At 41.4% G+C, this 21707-nt stretch overlaps 1 protein-coding gene across 1 annotated transcript; it reads right to left on the reverse strand.

Moving 5' to 3' along the window:
* Positions 1 to 2536: 2536 nt before the first annotated feature.
* GNS (glucosamine (N-acetyl)-6-sulfatase) lies at positions 2537 to 21505 on the reverse strand. The gene is made up of 14 exons (XM_054399989.1): positions 21362 to 21505; positions 20605 to 20664; positions 19736 to 19942; positions 18114 to 18179; positions 17616 to 17714; positions 15060 to 15227; positions 11306 to 11388; positions 9848 to 9966; positions 9199 to 9302; positions 8301 to 8402; positions 7023 to 7130; positions 6246 to 6356; positions 3463 to 3623; positions 2537 to 2612 (listed from the first exon to the last, which is right to left on the reverse strand). The coding sequence occupies exons 1-14, from the start codon at positions 21503 to 21505 to the stop codon at positions 2537 to 2539; spliced, it is 1608 nt and encodes a 535-aa protein (XP_054255964.1).
* Positions 21506 to 21707: the final 202 nt, after the last annotated feature.

Consider the following 21707-nt stretch of genomic DNA (forward strand, 5'->3'; position numbering starts at 1 on the left):
TAGGCAAGTGACAAACTCCTCTAAAAGCAATGGTCTGAAGCAGATACTTCCCTGGACTGATTAATTTCATTCAGAATTTTACTACAAGTCTTACTACATATGACAGGTGCCAGGTATAGTGCGGTTCTCTGACAGTTACTGAGCCTAGTTACAAAATGCTTTGCAAACGTGCAGGCAGCAAGAGTATTGGGTAGAACATCTGGTTACACATATTGAATAATTTGTATCAGTTCTGTCAACTTCCATAGTAGTTGTTGGGTAAAAAGTAAAAAATTCAAAAGAAAATTTCCTTGTTATGGCTTAAGATCACGTTAAGAAAAGTGAGTGTTAGACATCTGTCCCATAACAAAGTGGGTTTTTTCCTCTTAGGAAGCAACAATAATGCACCTTACTTGCACTGAAACTTAACTGACATATGACCTAGACTTGATAGAGTTGTTGAGGGTTTAATGTGCACCAATCAATGCATTTCATATTAGCCTCCACACTGTTACCAAAATAAGGTGTAAACAAAGCACAAGTCTAAGTTGCTAGAATTATCTAAGCAAACACTACATAAATGAACTTTAGGTGTGAGCATGAAAACAACTTTGGCTTTGTTTTTAAAGACAAAACAGTCCGAAGGATACTTATGAATAATACTAAGGCTTGAGAAACAAAAAACAGGATAAAGCTACAGATGCAGTGAAGGAAAAAAAAAATCTAAGTCCTGAGTATTTGAAAGCATGTAAGTAGTTTAAATATCAAAAGCCTCTGCACTGATACAGATGCTCTAGCATCTGTATCCAGCATCCAGACTTTTTATTTTCTCCAAGTATTTGGTCACTCTAGAGATTTGAAACAATGACTTAGATCTGAGATAAAAGCTTCATAAAATCTAACCTATAGACCACCACAGAAGTTTGCAGCTCTAAGCTACGTGAAGGATAACTTCTGTGCTTCAGAATTAAAAGCCAAGAAAATTCAGTTTCTCGTTATGTCATTGTTTGTGTCCAGTTCGTGGATCTGTGCACTGGGGTATGCACCGTCACAGGTCTGAAAGAGTCACTTCTGTTGCCTACTTAATCACTTAGCAGGTTTTGGGTGACAGAAGTTTAAGTCATGGTATTTGGGTAAAAGATCTGAAATAACTAGCTGAAAACTAAACAGTTGTGCCACAGTTTGACAAGGGAACAATTATCTTTCCTGATAACACAGTTGGTTTGCCCACAAGCAACATGTCTTGCAAGAGAGACAGTTCAGTATATCTAGAAGATGTTTTGCCGGTGAATGTGTACAGAAGTCAACATGCTGACGCCAGTCTGGGTGTTTTTTCAAGAGTTAGAACGATACTGAAGTTTGGGTTCAAGTGATGGCTGCATTTCAGATAAGCCTCAATCAGAAGGTTGAAAAGACAACATCACCCTTCCAAAGGGGAATCAAGTGATAACATACTGCAGGCAGATATCTGATCTGCAGCCCTTTGGTATGAAGGCCACTTACTGCAGGTTCTGAGTAGTTATGTCTCAACCTAAAAAGAACACTGTATGAAGCACTTAAACTCCCTAAAACATCCCTCTTAGCCTAACTTCTAGAGAGCAATTATTTATTTTTAGCTACTTGCTTTCAAAATAATTTACCTTCAAGAATCTCATCAACAGAAGGTGTTAGACAATTCAAGACATTGGGAGTTAAGAGACAGATCAGCTCTGCTGTGGTGCCTTGATTGTTAGGGGGTTGTTTTGTGTGGATTTGTAGTATTACTTCTGTTCACATTATTAAAGCAGACTTAAGAGAGTTAGCTCAAAACACAGGGACACTTATTTAGTACTTGTTAGTCTCACTGGTGTAACTCACTAGGAACCCTATGTTAAAGCCTAAGAGTTTTTTCAGTAGTACTTAGTAACCCATTCCAGCATTTCAAACTCAGAGGCTAAAATTACATTCTTCTCTGAAAGCTACCAAAACTGTCCTACAAAATTCACTGGTCTCATTTGAAGTGCTCTCCTTGAAAGAGAATACTTGCACATGGGTGTTAATTCTGCACAAGCCACTTCGCTAGTCAGATCCTACAGTTTTGACTAACACCTAGCTATGTTGGGCTCCTTTGCCCTTAACAGCTTTGAGCTTCATACAGGAAACCTATAATTAAACACTGAATATGGGTGAGCATTACTGTGCAATAGCACCTGCCTATCTAACCCAACTCAAATATGCATTCATTGATTTTTTTTTGTTTAGAACAAAATAAACTGTTCAGATTCATAGGCATAGGTTCACCTGTGATATGAAAAGGTACTTGAAAGACAAAGGTGGTAATCAACTATCTGAGCAAGACAGATTAGCTGTGTCTAATGATTTAGAGTTAGAGTTCAGCTGTAAAATATATATATTGCACAAGGCAACCAGCTAAAGACAAAGGGTTTTCTTCCAAACAGAGTTTGAATAGCCCATTAAAAGTCTTCCAGCTGCAATCAACGGGAGTTACGGAGACAGACCTGCTGCAGTCACTGGAGAAACTGGTCAGTGGGAGCTGATTGAAGAGGCTGTAATTGCCTCATAAAGGCTCTGCAGAAAACCTCCGAGCCCGAACACCATGGTTGTTGAACATGAGCCGTGGGTCAAACCTGTACCTAGAGAAGGGAACAGAGTCTGTGTGAATGACAGCCTGCCCACAGTCACCCAAGCTCCTAGAAGGAGCTTGTTTCTAGAATGGCTCGGGTACAAGGCTACACGAATAGTTGCTTTTTTAGCAGTGTGCAGTAGGGACACTCTCTCTAAATATCACAACAGATGAATCACAATGATGTGCAGCTAAGGATTTGATAGTCTCCAAAGAAATAAATACTAGTTGCAACATACCAAGAGCATATTGGTATGTAAAACATTAAGCATTCAGGAGATGCATTCCAACAGAACACTTTCCTGCCTCAAACTTCTGTAGCACAACCATAGGGACATTTGAAACAGTACTTTAAAAAGGCTCCAGTTCAAGTGATTACCAACTGAATTTTGAAGTACTAAGTACTATTTACTTACAACAGCTAACTACCACATACAGCTTAGGTTTCCCAGGAAACATTCTTTACTAACTGCGTTTCCAGGAACAATTAAAATATTCAGAAAATGTCTGCCTACAGAAATATGCAGAGCTTTTCCTTGTTTGCAGGCAAACCTGAAGTCACTTGTCTCTGACTAGTCAGCACAGCTGTCAGCTTCAGCTATTTTAAGTCAGCAATGGGTGACAAGATGGAAGCAGCAGTATTAATACATTGAAGTATATTTGGTAGGTTAAATTAAAAGAGATTAGACATTACAAAAAATAGAAACACCAAGAAAACGTGTCTATTATAAACAACAGTATGTATTGTCAGGAATATTATATTCCATTATAAAAGCTCTTTATAAAAGTTTAATTAAATTAAAAAAAACCAAACAGCTATATTTAGAAGTATCATAGTAATGAAGTGAATGAATGCTTACCCAGGATCAAAGACACCTGGTGTACGGCAAGTTGCTCCTGAACAGGACTGCAGCATCATCAATCGATAGTTCATCTTCTCTAGAATTTCTTGATCAATTGTTTTAGCAATGTTATTGATCTGGTGTGGATCTGCAGTCAAGTTATACACTTCCACAAACACCTGTAGAAGAAAGTTCCTTTATTGTGATAAGTCCTTAAACGCCTGTATGATAAAATGCTAACTGTTTCAGAAGAACTCTTTATAGCAGCATATAGCCGCAAATGTTATTTTCACCTGCACTGCCAGCACCCCTTCACGTGAGCTGTATTTAGCCATGTGGCCAAATGCTCAAAGTGTGTGTAGGTAAAGCTGAAGTATGGTGATAGCACACTGCTGCTACAATTGGAAAAGTTTGTTTCCAGCTAAAGTACCCATCTGCTACACTGCAGTTTGTTTTCTAACACATAAATGGAACCTATCTTATGGCTGTAAGACCACAGCAAGTGCTAAGCTGTCTTTTCATTTGTGGTTCTCAAAATACATGATTTCATGACCATCACAGCTGTCAAACTCAGGTGTCTTGACTACATGGACAAAATACACTGAACACAGGTTGGAGAGGTGGGCCCAAGCTAACCCCATGAAGTTCAACAAGACAAAGTGCAAGGTCCTGCATCTGGGTCAGAGCAATCCCAAGCACTGATACAGGCTGGGCAATGACTGGCTTGAGAGAAGCCCTGAAGAAAAGCACTTAGGGGTACTGGTGGAGGAGAAGCTTAAAAATGAGCCACCAGTGTACACTTGCAGCCTAGAAAGCCAATCGTATCCTGAGCTGCATCAAGAGAAGTGTGGCCAGCAGGTTGAGAGAGGTGATTCTCTCCCTCTATACTGCTCTAGGGAGACCCCACCTGGAGTACTGTGTCCAGTTGTGGAGCCCCTATTTCAGGAAGGATCTGGACATGTTGGAGTGTGTCCAGAGAAGGACCATGAGGATGAACAGAGGGCTGGAAGCTCCTCTCCTATGAGGACAGGCTGAGAGAGTTGGGGTTGTTCAGTTTGTAGAAGAGAAGGCTCTGAGGAGACCTTACTGTGGCCTTCCAGTATCTGAAGGGGACCTACAAGAAAGCTGGGGAGGGACTTTTTAGGGTGTCAGGTAGTGAAAGGAGTAGGGGGAATGGATCCAAGCTAGAGAAGGGGAGATTTACATTAGATGGCAGAAGAAATTCTTCACCATGAGAGTGGTGAGACACTGTAACAGGTTGCCCAGGGAGGTGATAGAAGCCTCATCTCTGCATGTTTTTAAGGCCAGGCTGGTTGTGGCTCTGGTCAACCTGATGTAGTGGGAGGTGTCCCTGCCCATGTCAGGGGGGGCTGGAACTAAATGATCCTTGAGGTCCCTTCCAACCCTGACAATTCTATGATTTTATGCTCTAATTCATATAAGAAAGCTGTTTTATGGGCACACACTTTGCAAAGGTTTGTGTGGAGGGTTTTAGGGCAGAATTGGAGGGGGGTTGTACATGAACTCACTAAACCATTCTGTGGAATAAATACTAGTCTAGCGTATCTCAAGAATTCAACTGAGGTTTTGTCTGTGCTGAAGTAGGAAGCCTGATTGCAGACGAAGTTGATTAGAACTGGCTGGGTTGTGTCTAACTTACAGATACATCCAGACTTTGGTTACAAGCTCTCATGAGGTTCAATGCAAAGTTTCAAAAATTGATATTGCTGCATCTTCCCAATGTTATTGGTTTTAATTTAGCTGACCTAGGTAAGCTGAATGACTTGCATGCCACAGCCATGCCTTCTTACTGGAAAAAAGTAAAATGCAGTGTATTATTGGATCAACTTCAGAGTCTGCTTTTACAAAGCTGCACCACTCTTTTCACTTCATAAGCTGTCAGAAAGTGGAAAGATGAAGGGCAGGGTCTGCTAATGAGTTTCTGTGTCTCCTGCACAGTCTTCCTTGCTATCTTACTGCAAAAATAGTATTGTGGGGTTTACTGCCCTGGTTTAAGTTCATTGTAGACTACCAGAAAATGTTTTGTGTGGTGACATGATAACTGGGGATACCTGCTCTTCATGCATTTATTGCACACTACTGCTGATGAGGCAGTTTAATTAGACTTGTGACCCCACTGCCTCAGTCCTCTCTGGAACAACTGTGTGCAAACAGGCATGAGTAGGTATCAGCCTGGTACACACCAAGTGCATGCAGCAGGTGCTCCAGTATTCAGATTTTAACAGTTTCTGAAGAGGCAGACATTGGATCCCTTATTCCCAAATAACTTAGGATATGGTTAAAGATCTCTCACAGTTCTAAACTTAAATACTAGTTTTACCAGGGAAGCACATGAGCAATAGAAGAGAAATGACTAGCCTGGAATCTCAGTTGTTCCCCAAGAAAAGAGTTGCAGCTGAACACAAGAACAGCAGAGGTACAGAGAGAGAAAGTATCTGTGCACAGAAGACTCAGCTACATGGAATTTGAGTAGGACAGAGAACTGAACCCAGCCCCAGCACAGCTCCCCATGAAGCTGTCAGGTGATACCAGAAGGCAATAATCATAGTTTAGGCTACTGTCCCTTCCTCACTCCCCAGTTCTATTTTCTTTCTACCCAGAATGTCACCAGAGCTTTAGTCAAACATTCTCACCAGTAGATAAATACTTCACTGTTTATGCTGCAGGCAATGATAGTCTGCTTTTCAGAGTACTTTATGGAACCTTGAGAGCAGATAAGAGTGCAGACAGTCACTCACAGTTGTGAACAGTTGACCTCTGCTAGTCAGACGGAGACTTACCTCCCGGTCATCAAATTCACAGTACTGCAGGTCCCAGGAAGTTGAGAGTGTCCTTACGCAAGCATATGTGTTGTTATAGGAATCTTCACAGACACAGTCTGGGAAGCAGTGCTGTGGAGTGAGAAGTGAACAAAAACTTCAGAGCACAAAAAAAGATGAATGAGCAACCTTTTTCCTACAGTCTGTACCAGCTCAAGCCAACTGCAGTTAACTGATAAACACCAGGATCTTAGTCTAACACATTCAAGTGTCCACTGGGGATTTTTTAGCAAAAGCTCCTCTCTTCTAAATATGACAAAGTGCTGTTCAACTCACCAGGATTAAGTGCACTTTGTCTAGGAAGCTAATGTACATACTACAGAAAACAGCATCACATACACTAAAGATACTACCAATGGAATGCTTCAAGCAAGCTTTGATTCATAAATTAGCTAGTGACTTAGCAGTCACAGATAATTGTGTAACGAGGCCATTAGAAGTTTAGAAGGCCATCATTGTCACACACTTAGCCAAGTCCACACCTTCCTGCATATTTCTCCAGCACTGAGGCCCTATAAATGCCTGCTGAAAGAGACTGTTCTGTATGGTGATATGGACGTATCAGCTCTGCATGGCTATGTCTCCCTCTGATCCTGAAATGCTTCATAGGACCTACGGAGCTAGCTCCTACTTCCCAGGACACCAAGAGTTTACTTACAGAACCAGGTTAGCCCCATACACCGAACAGGTTTACTACAACAGCTATTTTCTACTATTAACAGGTCTTGTCTTGCTTACTGTGACTCCAGGTCCTAGGCCAGGACAGGTAGGATCACTGCCATTGTATCCTTCTCCTTGATACTCCACCAAGAAGTCTGATCTCCATGTCACATTTTTGTCTCCTCTCTAGGACAAGAGGTTAACATGACTTAGTATCCACTGTGCTGTGAAACTGAAGGAATTCCCTACAGCTAGTGTAACACTAATGGGGCTCACTGCTTGCAAAGCAGTCATGGTCCTTAGTTTGAGTCAGTGTTAATATTTAGCCTTAGGTTAGAACGTCTTGTGTAACTGGAAGAAGAGAAGGATCCAGCTCCAAAAGTCTTAGTACACCTTCTTGTGAGGGTTCACAGTACTGTATTCAATTTATAAAGAATTGTGGGGCAACACCAAATAGAAGCCACGTGGCCAGGTGCTACCATATTGCAGAAAGATGCCTGTAACAAGGCTGTTTCTCTTTGGTTTATATTAGAGTACTACAACAGATGGAAAAAGATACTCTTGGCATAGGAAAAGATAAACAGTTTTAAGATGCAACTAAGTTTTAGGCTGCTCTATTTGCAGCTGCATTTTAAAAGGCAGAGGGAGAGGGAAGCTTAAAGTTAATATACAGCATCATCACAGGCATATAGAGCAAAACAATGAGTTTCACAGTTGAGCTTCCATCAGAGTTTAAACTAGAGGCCTTTTACCTGCTTGTGTCTAAAGAACAGCTTAAGATTTGGATACAAGGTTTTAAAATTAAGCAAAGCACTGTTTTAAATCCCCTACATTTCCAAGTAAGCTGCATTCAATTTATAGACTAAATTTAATTAAAACTAAAAGGATCAACTACAAGCTGCTTTATTTAAATAGACTTCTGCTCAGTTACTGGAAGGGTCAGGCTTACTTCATGAAACCACATGCATTTTTTAACAGAGTTTAGAGGGAAATACTAGTTCTACTGAAAACTGATGCAAACCAAAGATTTAAGCAAGAACAGTCAGCTTTTCTCCTATGTTTATGCTAGGAAATTCCAAGGAAAAGGGGAGGAAAGATGCAAAGTGAACACAAGATACAGCCTTCAAAACAGGAATTACAAACAGCAGGATTAGAAAGTTGTGTCATCCTTTGGCTGTTACAAAATAACCACAAAGTTGCAGGGCTTATGAAAATAGATACCTACTTTTTCCAGTAAGCAATGAACATCACATGAAAATGACATCAAGGTAAGAATTTCAGTTTTGAATGGACCTGTTCTGTTGAAGAATAACCTCTGCAAGAATTACCTGTGACTATCCCTCTCCGTCTACTTACCAACAGTGGCAGTAGTGACATCCCATCCATCTGGGTCTTATTCAAGTCATACCCCGCGATATCCAAAATTGTGGGACCCAAGTCAATATTTGCAACAAGCATCTGCAGGGTGAGGAGAACTTACTTCAGAAGACCAGAAGGAAAGGCTGAGAGAACTGGGTTTCTTCAGACTTGAGAAGGCAAGACTTAGGAGAGACCTTATTAACACATACCAGTACATAAAGGGTGGATACCAGGACAATGGAGACTCCCTTTTTATGAGGAGTCACATCAAAATGACAAGGGACAATGTATGCAAGTTACTCCTGGGGACATTCCCATTGAAATCCAGAAGGAAAAATACTGACAATTAGAACAATTAGACATTGAAATAACCTCCCAAGAAAAGTAGTGGATTCCCCTACACTGTCAGTTTTAAGACTCAGCCTGACAGGGTGCTGCGCCATCTCTTTTAAACTAATCTATCACCTAGAAATGTTGGACCAGATGATCCTTGGGGTCCTTTCCAACCTGGCATTCTGTGGTTCTGTGACCAGAACCTAACAGATGTAACAATGGGACTGATGTATTTTAAATACCTGTAATTTTGAGTACACCTAAATACTACGTAATTTGATCTTCATAGGCTGATGGGCCCTGTAATATTCAAAAGCAGTGGCAGGGTCTTTGGAACGTGTTCTTCACAGTTCATTTACTTCTGTAGCCTGCAATTACTTAAATTTATTGATTCAAGCAAGAGTATACGGTTTTTAGAATGGTATCTTTTTGCTTCCTACCACTCCATGTATTTAATTTCATTGATACATACATATGCAGCAAGACAAATTTCTACCTGAAGTTGATAGCTGTGAAGCAGAATTACAAGTAAATGCATACACTGATTTCACTTCCTTCTCACCTTGTTTGTCTGGTTTGGTTTTATCCCTGGTCCTCGAACGAGCAATGGAACTTTGATATCAAACTCATATAGCTGCCGTTTGTCTATTGGCAGAGAAAACTGGCCTAGACAATAGGAAATGGAAGAAGTTAAATGGCTTCTTGGTTTTTGGTTTATGACTCCTGTGTTACACAATTTCCAGCAGCTATGTTTTCTTTTTTTTCCAAAGAAGTCAGAATTGGTTCTTAACCTGAACTACATGAACAAAGGGGAGGATAGGAATAGGTAACTCCAAAGTATAAGCTGCATCTTTTGAAGTGTAACAGTTTAGACACTGCATTTTTAGTTGTGACAGACGGGTCTTTGACAGATTGTTACTGGTTAACTCTTTCATGGCAACTCTTCCTACAGAATACAGAGACACTTCCTTCATTTCTGTCCTAATTTTACATATACCAAGATACAGTGGTAAAGATTAATAGTTAAAACTGCAACCAAACAATAAAATCTCCAAACACCTTACACTGCAACTCTAGATTGTTTTGCAACTCAGCCTTCTCATGTCTACAAATTTCCACAGCTGCTGTTCCCATTTTCTCAAGTGGTTATATGGGTGAAATGTTATGTGATTTCTGGATCTTCTAGAAATGCTCAGTGGTGAAGATTTTACCAGTGTGGAAGCCATTGTCTGATGTGTAAAAGATGTACGTGTTGTCTAACTCTCCATTCAGCTCCAGTTTCTTCACTAGTTTCTCTATCAGGTCATCTACTGACAGCAGAGTTTGCCACCTATACAGAAACAAAGCAATTCAATATTAAAGTATAAAAAAATCTAGAATGATTTGTTTTCTGCTTCAAGTCAGCTGCATATGCACTCTTAAGTGGATTGTTGTGCTTGCAAGTTCTCAAAACAACCTTCAGAGATTATGACACTGTACTTCGAGTCTGCAGTTTGAGATAGAAACAGACTGTTTGTCTTCAGTTCTTGCTGATTTTATTCTGTAGTGTCTGAGAAAGACATCAAACACTGATTACTTCTTATCCAGAGACAGCCAAGAACAACTTTGAAGCAACACAGTGGCAAAGAGTCAGAGTTATCTCCGTCAAGGCCACTTGCTGTTAGTTCTTTATGTATAGTTTTTAGTATTAGAATACAAGACTGCTATGAATTTAATTGCCTATATGGGATCCTTTCTGCCTGAAAACTGCATCAGATATTTTGTACCACTCATGTAATATCAGGGTCCATTATTCCAGTGGATCTAAAGCCTTAAACAGCCACAAGTTAATCTTTCCTTTGTAATGGGGTTTGCTGTTGACTCAAGCGACTGCTTCTGGTAAGTCAGTAACAACCCTCCATACAGTAGTACTATGCTGAATTAAATGGTTATTCAATTCTTGGATGCTGATGTCTCCAGACCTAATTTAGCCTTCATTTCTTATAAAACAAGAGCCTGAAAAACACTTGGATTTATATCTCCAAAAGTGAGATCAAGCTAATGCCTGGTAACTGCTCAAAAATGGAGTCTAACACTTAAAATTAAGCTAGTATTTGTCTCAGAGCTTTTGAAGAAAATATACCTCCTGTATAAACAAATAACCTTCTACTTAAAAAAGCAGCATTTTAACTTCCCACATTCCCTTTTATAAAAGGAATCAAGCACCCTCCTGTCTCAGTCAGGTATTCTCACAGAAAAGAGCCACACAGAGCCAAGGTTAATAAACCATATTAGCTGGCAGATTAGATCAGGCCCATCTGATGTGCACTGCATAAAATCTGAAATTCAAATGAATTAGAAGATAGGGCCATTTTTCATGAAAGTCTGTTGTGCACTGAAAGAGAAGCAGCAGAGACACTGACTGTGATTGGTCTTTTTTTATGATAAATGACAGCAGCATTTGAAAGCAAATTATTTCTAAGGTCCATGACAAGTTTCTTTGCAAAAAGTTAACAGAAAGTCAGGTCTGCTGAGACAGATGCCAGAGGTTTAGTGATTTGACATCTCATCAGAACTATTACAACCCTTAAAAAAAAAAAAAAAAAAAACACAAAACAAAAAACCCAACCCAACCTTTTCTTTAAGAAATAAAGTGCTGAGTGGAAATCTTAAGCAACAAAAATTCTTACCGCTTTCTGTAAGCGTTATCAAGAAATTGTATTGAAGAGTTAGTCATTGGAGTCTTTGCTTGTCGAATTAACCAGTGCTTGTTCTAAAAAAAGAAAAAAAAAATTAGTCTTTTAAACCTTCTTAGACCCATTGCAAAAGAAATTGTTTCAGGTAGAACATCCACGTGATTCCTGTGAAAAAGCCAGGCAATGCTAAACTGACCCAGCTCCAATTTTCCTTCTTGGGAAAATCTTCTTGTAAAATCTAAGTTCCACTATGCTCAGCCCTTGACAAGAAGAAAGTAGATTGAGATCTTTCACAGCAGTCAGGGAAGAAATGTCCCAGGGATCAAAGTCTGATATAGCCTGAGGCAGATTTTTTTTTTTTCTTTTCATCAGACCTGAAGGATTGAGCAGCATTTTAAGATTGGAGTTGCTTGTCAAAGTGAGGTCCTTTTGAGACTAAGGTCAGTGAGAATCCTAACATTGGTAGAGAGATGAGGAGAAAGTCCTGAACCAAAAGCAATCATGACTACCTACTTTATGGACAGGTGAGGACAAAGACCTGTAACACTGCCACTATCGGAGTCTTCGTAGCCTTTGAACTCAGGGCTAGAAACTTCTGAGGAAAGCAGGAATATTACAATTTCATAGGATTTTTTCTTTTTTACTTCAGAACAAGAATGTTTCTTTAGCTGAATGAAGTGTTACTGATTCTCCTAGATGCAGAGCCAACTTTCAGAAACAGCCCCTCCCCTCTTCCCTCACCCATCCCACCAGAGTAACAGAGATGACCTAAACTCATACGAAAAGCGATACTTCCAAATGCTGAAGCACCGGTCTGAACTCAGCTGCTGAACAATCTGAAGGTTTGTATTAGTGAGGAAGAGAGTAAAGGAGAAAGTCACATCAATACAACTTTACACTTTTGAACAGGTCAGAGATGACCACTCATCGCCCTCAGCTTAACACTGTATTTAGTTGGTCACTCCTCTCTGTAGAGCCTCTCCTTACGTAATTTCCCTCCCGTCACAAGTGAATTACTCTGACAGGCTCAGGCTTTAGGGACTCAGTGAAGTGATTCAGGTGTTCTGCAATTACTCAGTTCTTGCAGACTGCAGGAAAACCTTATGGCATGGAGACTTAATATGCTGTCTAGTTTATTTTAATTCAGTTGTCTTTAGGTCTCTCTTTTATAGTAGTTGCAAAAAATTCTCTGCATCAAAAGTATCTCAGCAAGAAAGCACAGCATAACCAAGACCAAACATCTAGTACTTGTGTGTTGGTCAAGAGAGGAAAACCTGAATGAAAGACACCACAAACTCCATCCTCAGCTCAGTAGAAGCTCATCAGAAAACAAAGGAGCTGGCAACATGTGTCACCTGTGCACTGTCCACCTTTCATAACAGGTGGGCTTAGGACAGGGCCTCCATAATGCACGACCATGCTGGGTAACTCAGGTGGATAAGTCACCCAGTGCAGCAGAATCCTTCTCTTTTATGGACTGTTTTTTTTCTTCCTACCTTTCTCTGATGTTTCAAAAACTTGACACAGGACCTAAACACCTTTATGGATTTCAATAAACTTCACATTGACTTCACAGCACTCAAATCCGCTGCCTTCTCAGTTCCTGTCAAGTCTCCTTCACCAAGCTGTCCATCAGTCCTGCTGCCTCCCTATGTCCCATTCTCAAAGAAATTTTAGGAGATCTTGAGACAGCATCTTGCCAGCAGAATCTGAACACAGCTGTGCTCCCATTTTGCAAGAAAAACAATGCGTGCAAGATAGATACCCAACATGTATCTTAATCAGCTTCTCTCTCAGAGCGGCTTAGATAAACCACTTATGGGCTATCAATACTCCTGGCTTGGGAGACCAGACAAACCATTGTTTGATATAGTTCATAGCTGAAGATCCTAAGCACAAGTTAAAGTGTGCATCCAGAATCTGACAACAGCTCAACTCTCTTTTCATGCAGAGATTCAGCCTAGATGGCTCCTTTGAGTATCCCTTGCCCACATACTGTGTAAGGAAGCTAGACAACATTAATTTAGAAATCAAGACTGTACAATGCAAGACTGTCTAGCAAGGATTACAACATCAATGACTTGAGTCTGAGCCTACATACAGGTTTCTTGCTATTGCAGGGATTGTTCTTGCCCTAGAAAACAGTGAAACTCAAAGAAGAGTTAGGCTTCAAGATCGCAACACTGCCAATTACAGAAACGCACACAGTTAATGATCGTAGCTGTTGTGTCTAGGAAGAAATGCAATGCTCGTCTGTTTCTATTGTGAAACCTAGTAAAGCTGCTGTATCCACAGATATTAGTGGCCAAACATTAACTCTGTCATTTTGCTTCGTGTTATATGGGCACATGCAGAGCTTTTGCTCCACATAAGGCAACTCTTGTATTTTTTGGCTAGCTGATGAATCAAGTTATTTCTGCCCCACTACTTTAATAAGCCTCCAGTTATTACAGTAATGGAGACTAAGATAAAGTTAAGGATTATTTTATAGGGAAAAAGAAAGTCTGATTCTCACGCCCTTGTTGAAAAACTTAGCAGGCCAGGCTAAAGTATTTGTTGCTGTCTGCAGCCCTTTTCTCCCCTTTCATTTGTGTTTCTATATCACACTGATAAGCACATGGTCATTGTGTGAGCTATAATCCTCAACTAAAAGGTTTCCCTATGTACTACACGAGTCACAGTGACCTTAGAAGAGGTATCACTGGGCTCCAGATAGGCATTATTGTCTTTTAGTCTCAAGATTAGGAACGAATCAGCTAAATACCAAATAGTGGCAAGTTCTGCATTTTAAACTAATTGAATAAAAATTACAAAACTTCTAAGTTAAGTATTTCACCAGATTAACTGTTTGAGACTTTCACTTATTGGCAGAGTAAATCACAGTGGATTAGTCTGAGCTAGACCATATTTGGCCAAGTTTATTGGTAATGGAAGGTACTGCCCTGACACAGGGACACCTGCAAGCTTCTAACATTAGGCTCAACAATCCTGGTTATAGGTTATTTCAACAAACGAAAGGCAAGTTCTCAAAGTCCTTAGTGACCCTGGGCCCTGTGATGTGAAGTCCTCTGCTTAGTCTGATATGTTTGCCTACCTAGGGGTAGCTTTGCCACAAGCTCAAGAACAGACCATCCACCCAAGCAGATGCACATAGAAAGACAGAGCTCTTATCATTCCTCACCTGAGCCTTTGTGTATCACACTACTTATGTGCTCTCCAGAAAATACTGAGCCATGAAGAACACTTTAAGAGCTTCAGAACAGTCTGGGAATTGGACAAGAAATGAACTTCTTCCCAATCGATTTTTCCTCATGTTTCCATGGAACTTCCTATGCCTCAACTTCCACCCATTGCCCCTTGGCCTGTCATTGGGCACCATCAAGCAGAACCTGACTCCATCCTCTTGGCACTCACCCTTTACATATTTATAAACATAAATGAGGTCACCCCTCAGTCTCCTCTTCTCCAAGCTAAAGAGCCCCAGCTCCCTCAGTCTCTTCATAAGGAAGATGTTCCACTCCATTTTGTGCTCTTTCAAGCAGTTCCCTGAGGTCCTTCTTGAACTGAGGGGCCCAGAACTGGACACGATATTCGAGATGCAGTCTCACCAGGGCAGAGTAGAGGGAGAGGAGAACCTCTCTCGACCTACTAACCACACTCCTCCTAATCCACCCCAGAATGGCATTGGCCTTCTTGGCCACACGAGCACATTGCTGGCTCACAGTCACTGTCTTGGTAGCTGTCTTACCTTTCCATGAATGTTAAAATTGCTGTTTCTTGGTGCACTGACATTCTGAAAGCTATTGGTGTACTGCGGGGCAGCTGTCCAAGGGGAGTGCGGTGCTGGTGTCGAGATCATCATAAAGAAAGGTTCAAAATTAGATTTGTACTCCAAGAAGTCCAGTGACATGTTGGCCTGTGAACAGTTTTGGAGAAGAAAAGTCACACCCCCAAAGAAAATCAGCAAGTATTTGGAAAGAACTTAGACTGGATATTCGTAACTTAAAGCTCAGTAGCACTGGGAACATTTAAACTGCTCCAGAAACTTATTGCTTGCTCATCTACAAACACCCAGAACAGCAGCTCATGATAAAAACAAAGCAAAATACATCTTTAAAAATTAAAAATCACATGTCCATGTTAAATAATTTGTCCCATCTCTCTAAAGATGTTCCTGCTTCAGATCTTCATGTTATTTAGAAGTGGAGAACCCATCAAAAGTTTGTGCCTATTCAAAGTATCAACAAAATCCACCTACACTTGGTTTTCATAGTGTGTAACTGGAGCTTTAACACTGTCTGAGGCTCTCTGTTGTCATGCTGCCTGACAGATCCCAGTTGAGCAGTTTCCATTGTCTTCAGACTTTCAGACTTGACTCCTATAGCTCTGAAGTAAGTTTTTAATCCCCACTGTTTATAGTGTATTATCATTCTGTAGCAAGCTCCCAACCTAGATGAGGTGCCACATTTCTGAAGCAGCCAGCAGCTCTACTCAAGGCCAGTGCTGAACTCTGCTCACTCATGCTACTTTCATTTTCATTTCAACCTGTACACAATTTCAAGCAGCAAATTTGAAAAGATTGCAAGTTCCACTTTGCCCTTCCCTTGGTTGAAATTAAAGCTCCAAAAGGTATTACTCACAGATGAGTTCTTTGCTATTCACATCTTGCAGCATTTTCCTTTCCTGTCTGATTAGTATACCCCACTTGCAATACCCTTTTCTTTCCCTAGAAGAGGCAATACACTATGAATTCTCTCCTCTTTCCTTATTTTGTAGATCCAAGCAAGTAGGGCTGGACTTCAGTTATATGACAGTTAAGGAAGGCTAGGAACTGTGTGAAGTTTGAAAACTGGGTTCAGAAACCAGTTATGCTTCAGGTAAACTCATAGAGGTAGTTAACTTAGTTTGTCATGAGCTTAAATCGCAGCATGTCAGGACTGCAGTGGACAGATTCAAGCATTCAGATTCTTAATACCAGAGTTAAGGACCCAGATATCCCTTTTCAAGACAACAAGGCTTGTGCATCATTGGAACATTGCATAAGCAATTTACTCCTGTGCACTGCCCATCCAGTGCATAAAATTCAAATGCTGTCTTTGAAATGCTGAATGCGTATTTGTTAACTACAGGCAGAAGGTAGAATGCAACACACTGAAAATCGTAATACGCTGCTGTATCAACAGGTAACACTGCAAGTAAGAGGTTTATGCAACGATGACCTGTTGGCCAAAATGCTTACGAGCTGCTGAAGGATCAAAAGACGACCAGTACAATGCCAGTAATAGGATAGTCTCACTTCTGGCTTATCAATTCCAATCTAGCTTTAGATGGTGTAAATCTAAATTTAATCAGGCAGCTGTTCAGTACCCTAAGAAACATCAATCAGTTCTGTTCCTAGCAAGCAGCTGCCTGTGTTCAAGAATGCACTGGAATGAAGCTCATCAGGATCTGACTGGAAGACTACAGAATGACTGCATGAGGAGAGTGCTCAGAGAAGATTTTTTTCCTGAGTGCTGCAAGTGAGCGCCCAGCACTACCAACTCCTACACTGTAACACCGTGTCAAATTAAGACTCCAGCTTTGGAGGCGTGGAACACAACCCCCACCCTCCAAGTTGATACTACTTGCTAAACAGGGCCTCAAGTAAACTAAAGTAACTCTTGCAACTTAAGTAAGTATTTGGACTCTTTTGTTTCCTCTTTTCCTTAAGAGGGTAAAGAGGCTTAAAACTTCCCTGGGCAGCTACACATTTTGTACAGCCCATGCCTTGCCCTCTCACACTATGGAGGATTGATTTGCCTTTCATATTTCCAAGTTAGGAATCTGATGTTGTTATAGATTACAAGCTACAAGCACATTATAATATCTAACAAACAGAACATAGTGTAAAGTTATTTTTTACATGCTTAACTTCTGCTGAAATCTCGGCCCAGCTAATCTATTACAGCCACGTATTGTAATGAAACCTATCCTACTATAAAGCAATACATCGCATACAGGCATCATGCTCCTCACCGCAGCAGCCAGTATCAACCTTTCAGTGAGGCTACTAGCCACCAAGCAGGCAGTTGGAATCCCCCTCCTCTCCATGGCTTGTACATATGAACTTGCCATTCCTAAACACACCCAGGATCTTGCTCTGCGGATTAATGCCCACCCACCACCACCACGACAGCACAATCACGGATTTATGAACTAACACAGTCTAACAAATTAGCATCCCCATCCTTTCCCAAGCCCCCAACATGAGGCATTAGCTGGTCATAAGCAGCTTCTGTTACACAGGTGTTGCAAAATGTCTTACCAGTACATCTGTCAGATAATCTACACTGTAGTTCTCACCGTGCCTTCGTGCTTTGCCATTTACCGACAGAGTATAGTTGTAGTATTTTGAATTTTTCTCCTGTGAAAGAGATAAGTCACATGAGTATTTACACAACGTTAACACATATATTGATTACTTGAAATAAAATGAGCTGCCAATAAGCACTTGTCATAAGGGCACCACAAGAACTCTCAAAACTGGTCTCCACCAACAAAATTTATTTCAGTGCTGTCTGACACTGCGTTGGCTTTACATGGTTTCACAGGGTTTTTCACAGGTGCCTTACTAGGAGTAGCCTTTGTGAAAGCCAAGGATATGATACACAACAGAGAAAAAAGGGAAGAAAATAGGCACTAAGTTGTTGGATGCTCTTTGCCTGCTCTTTCATAACCAAAGTTAGAATAGCTTTGTAAAAGCAAAATCAAAGAGCAATTGAAATTAAATATTGAAAAAAATAAATTAAAAATGGTCACATACCAAAGCATACCAAAAACTCCATCCAGGAGGGACATGACCTACTCCCCCTGCATCCTCTGCTCCATACTGAAAAAAAGACAGACTGTGACTCAGTTTCAATTATGATGAACAACAGCCAGAACTTATGTTTCATATTCACGTGCTTTATTCAACACTATCCAGAAACTGCATTAAGCTAAACTTAATTTCAGAATGGAAAAAAGCAAATATATGTGGATATAAAAAAAAAAAACACATATAGCCTGTTAAACAAACCAGGGTTAAATAACTAGAAAAGCAGTAACAGAAAGCTTGGTATTCACCAGTAAAATTTAAATTTGATTCCCTGTTCTACTCTGCGCATGAAAACATAAAGAGATCCTGGAGAACATATGGTACCTTATTGGGTAATGGGAAGCACGAATCAAGACACACTCAGGCTTTGTGACAGCAGTTCATATGTTACAAAGAAAAACTCTCACAGATCTACAGCTTCCCATCATCCCCCACCCAAAAGCGGGAGGTTTAAATTTTGTGCGGTGATAGCTTTTTGTCCACCTCAGTGCCAAATAATCTAAAACAACTAGCTTTTAAGACAGCAAAAACTGAATCAGTGCCAAACTTGTAACAGAGGGTGCCTGAGAGCAACACAATAGATTTGCTCAGGGCTGCCCTCTCCCATCTACATGGCTCACGCAAATGCAGAGACAGGAGATCACACTGAGTCAAGGGATGCTCAGACAAAGCCTCGTAGGTTTTGCATCCCCTAGATGCCTCAGTAACATCAGCAAAAACACAAATTTGGGCCTAGCTAGCTATGAAAATTCATGTTCCATTATTCTATCACACCACACTATTTCCCACCAAGAGATGCAAGAATGCTGTTAAAACCTGTAACTCATCAAGATCCAAATACATTTCCATCACAAAAGAGAACCACCTGATCTTGGAGCTTTCATTGATGAATTTTACAGCTTAATATAAACTACTGCAAACCACAGCTTAGTTAAAAACAGAAAAACTACTCCAAACCACACACATACAAGTGATTCAATAGTAAAGTGTTTGGTAAACCCTGTTGACAGCTCTGACAGTATCTGTTCTTCCAATGAATGCGTCTCAAAGTATTTAAAATATCATATTAACTGCTAAAAAGAGAATAGTTCTGATTGAAGGGGATATACCAGTCAGGAATATTGAGACAAACTGATTTTTTTTTTCTTTCGTGTTATTCTAACACTATGCCTTTTTTGGCACTGGCTTGATGGTGTCCTTCAGTACCACATGCCAATCTATCCGTTCTCACCAGTCATTAAAATCAGCTCCAAAAATTTGCACATGTGAACACACTAAAAAAAGCCTTTGGATTCCATCAGCCTTTTTAAAAATCAACTTTTAAAAATGTTCAGGCACCTACAGAACCTGATTTCAATCAAGCTAAAGATTTGAACTTCACATATTTATCCCATCTCAGCAAAGAGCTGTTAATCCAAGTAACACCATTTTAAGCATTTCAGGGACCCCCTATCAGCTACAAATGTAAAAATAATAATAAATAAACAAAAGAATAAATCAGTGTTTTAGAAAGGTGCATAAATGCAAGTGAACTGTGCCATGGTAAAATAAAAAGAAGCACAGAATACCTCATTCAAGTACTTTCCTGCAAAGAATGTTTGATAACCACACATAGCTTTGAGCAGTGCTGGGAAGGTGTATGGTTCTTGAATCTTCTGCCATAACTTGCTGCTACAGTTCCCTTCCAAAGTGTTATTGACAACATGATGATTATGTGGATATTTCCCCGTTAAAATGCTGGCTCGACTGGGACAGCAAAGTGCACTGGGAACATACTGAAAAGACAGGATGAAGAGATTCGTTCATGACTAACACTGTGAACAAAATTTTCCTGAAATATCTGCTAATAGTTTGATTAAAATGTTCACCAACATTACAGCATCCTTCTTTCTAGAAACACAAAATTCTGTCCCAAATATTTCCACTAGTGAAAAGCTGTGCACAAAACCAGTTTCAGGTTTCTGCAGCATATGCCCTTCAAACCTCCACCCAATCTAGATGTGGTTCTTATACAGTAGCAAGTAACTACTAAAATACTGTTTGCCAATTGATTCAGTCCATTATTTTAGTGATGGCAATACTTTAGAACACGATGAGTGTGAAACAGATTTTCAGCGTGCATGAAGCTGAACGTTTTAAGTAGCTTCTTTCAATGTTTCTCAGTTTCTACCAAAAATACTCAGTTTTGCTTTACAACTTAAGGAAGTTAGCACAAGTACCTCCAGGAAGTGAAACTTGCCTTCTCAAATTCTGAACACGCTCTTGAGCTACATTAATTGAGACTTAAGTAGTTAGAGATTGAATTTAAAAAAACCCACACATGCATATATAGAGATTTCATCAAACTGTTATCAGCTTTGAGATCTTTAAGATCTGATACACAAACTACACAAATTCACACATTTCAGAAGTTCAAAGAGTTGATATAAACTCTTACTGCATTTAGAAAGGTTACTCCCATCTGCGCAATTAGAGCATTAGTCTTCTTTAGTGGGGTCTGGAAAAAAAGATAACAGAAAACAATCAGCTAATATCATATGACGGCTAGGGAAAGTAAAGGAGCAGAATTAGTTGTATGAGTACCTAAAAGAAGGTCCGCTACCACACGTTTCAGGCAAGCCACTCTGCTTTTTGCTAGGGCCTCGTGTGACGATAGAGGTTACTAACGCAAGAAAGCCCACGAGACCAGAAGCATGGGGGCAAGTTTTCAGGAACTAGCTGCAGAGGCTGCACTGGAGAAGCCCCAGCCTCTACCCACTCGGGCTTCAGCGGCTTTCCAGCGAAGCTTCGCTTACCCAATCAAGTCCACCATGGCTGTTTCTTTTGGAGGCAAGGAGGCCTGAGGCTGCGGACAGAAACCCTTGTGCCCGGCTGCACCGCTTGTCACCCCGGGCCCAGGCCGCCACTCCTCAGCGACGGGAACAACCCTTCCCTCACTCTGTGCCCTCTCCTCCCTCTCCCGGCCTCTCCAGCTAGCAGTCGGACTATGCGACCTCAGCGGCTGGCGAGCGGCAGCCAGCCCCTCGACAAGGACGAGGCCTCTCGCAATACTCCCACCGGCCCCCACGCAAGACCCTCGCCTCCCGCTTCTCTCAAAGACGGGCCCCCGGCGGAAACCCAGGCCGGCCGAACTGGCGGTGGGGTGCGCGGGAGGCCGAGGGCCGGGAGAAGGCCGGGGGAGCCGCGGGGTTTACCATGCCACCCAGGCAGACGTCCTGATCGTCAGTGAGGATGAGCACCACGTTGGGCCTCCGCGTTTGTCGCGTTGCCCCCGCCGGACTCAGCACCAGTAGCGCGGCCAGCGCCAGCTGCCGGACCACCGCGGCGGCAGAAGACATGGCGTAGCGGCGGGGACAGGTAAACCACCAGACAGAGGGACGCAGTAAGCCGCTGTCGCTCGGCTCCGCGACGAGCTGCGGCCGAGCTCAGAGACCTGAGGAGCAGCTCGCCGGCCCGGCCCGCCCCGCCCCGGCATATGACCCGGGCGCGCGGCCGGCGGGGGGGCGGCGTCACGTGGCCCGGGCGGCTCCGCCGTGAGGG

Source organism: Indicator indicator, chromosome 3 (assembly GCF_027791375.1).
Source record: "Indicator indicator isolate 239-I01 chromosome 3, UM_Iind_1.1, whole genome shotgun sequence".
Taxonomy (NCBI): domain Eukaryota; kingdom Metazoa; phylum Chordata; class Aves; order Piciformes; family Indicatoridae; genus Indicator; species Indicator indicator.

Excerpts from the sequence above, each read along its gene's own strand:
- GNS (XM_054399989.1), bottom strand. The coding sequence starts at position 21,505 with ATGTCTTCTGCCGCCGCGGTGGTCCGGCAGCTGGCGCTGGCCGCGCTA. Across the intron at positions 9,303-9,847 it reads AGACAATGGCTTCCACACTG|GCCAGTTTTCTCTGCCAATA; the intron begins GTAAAATCTTCA and ends CCTATTGTCTAG. Across the intron at positions 6,357-7,022 it reads GCCTAGGACCTGGAGTCACA|CACTGCTTCCCAGACTGTGT; the intron begins GTAAGCAAGACA and ends CTCACTCCACAG.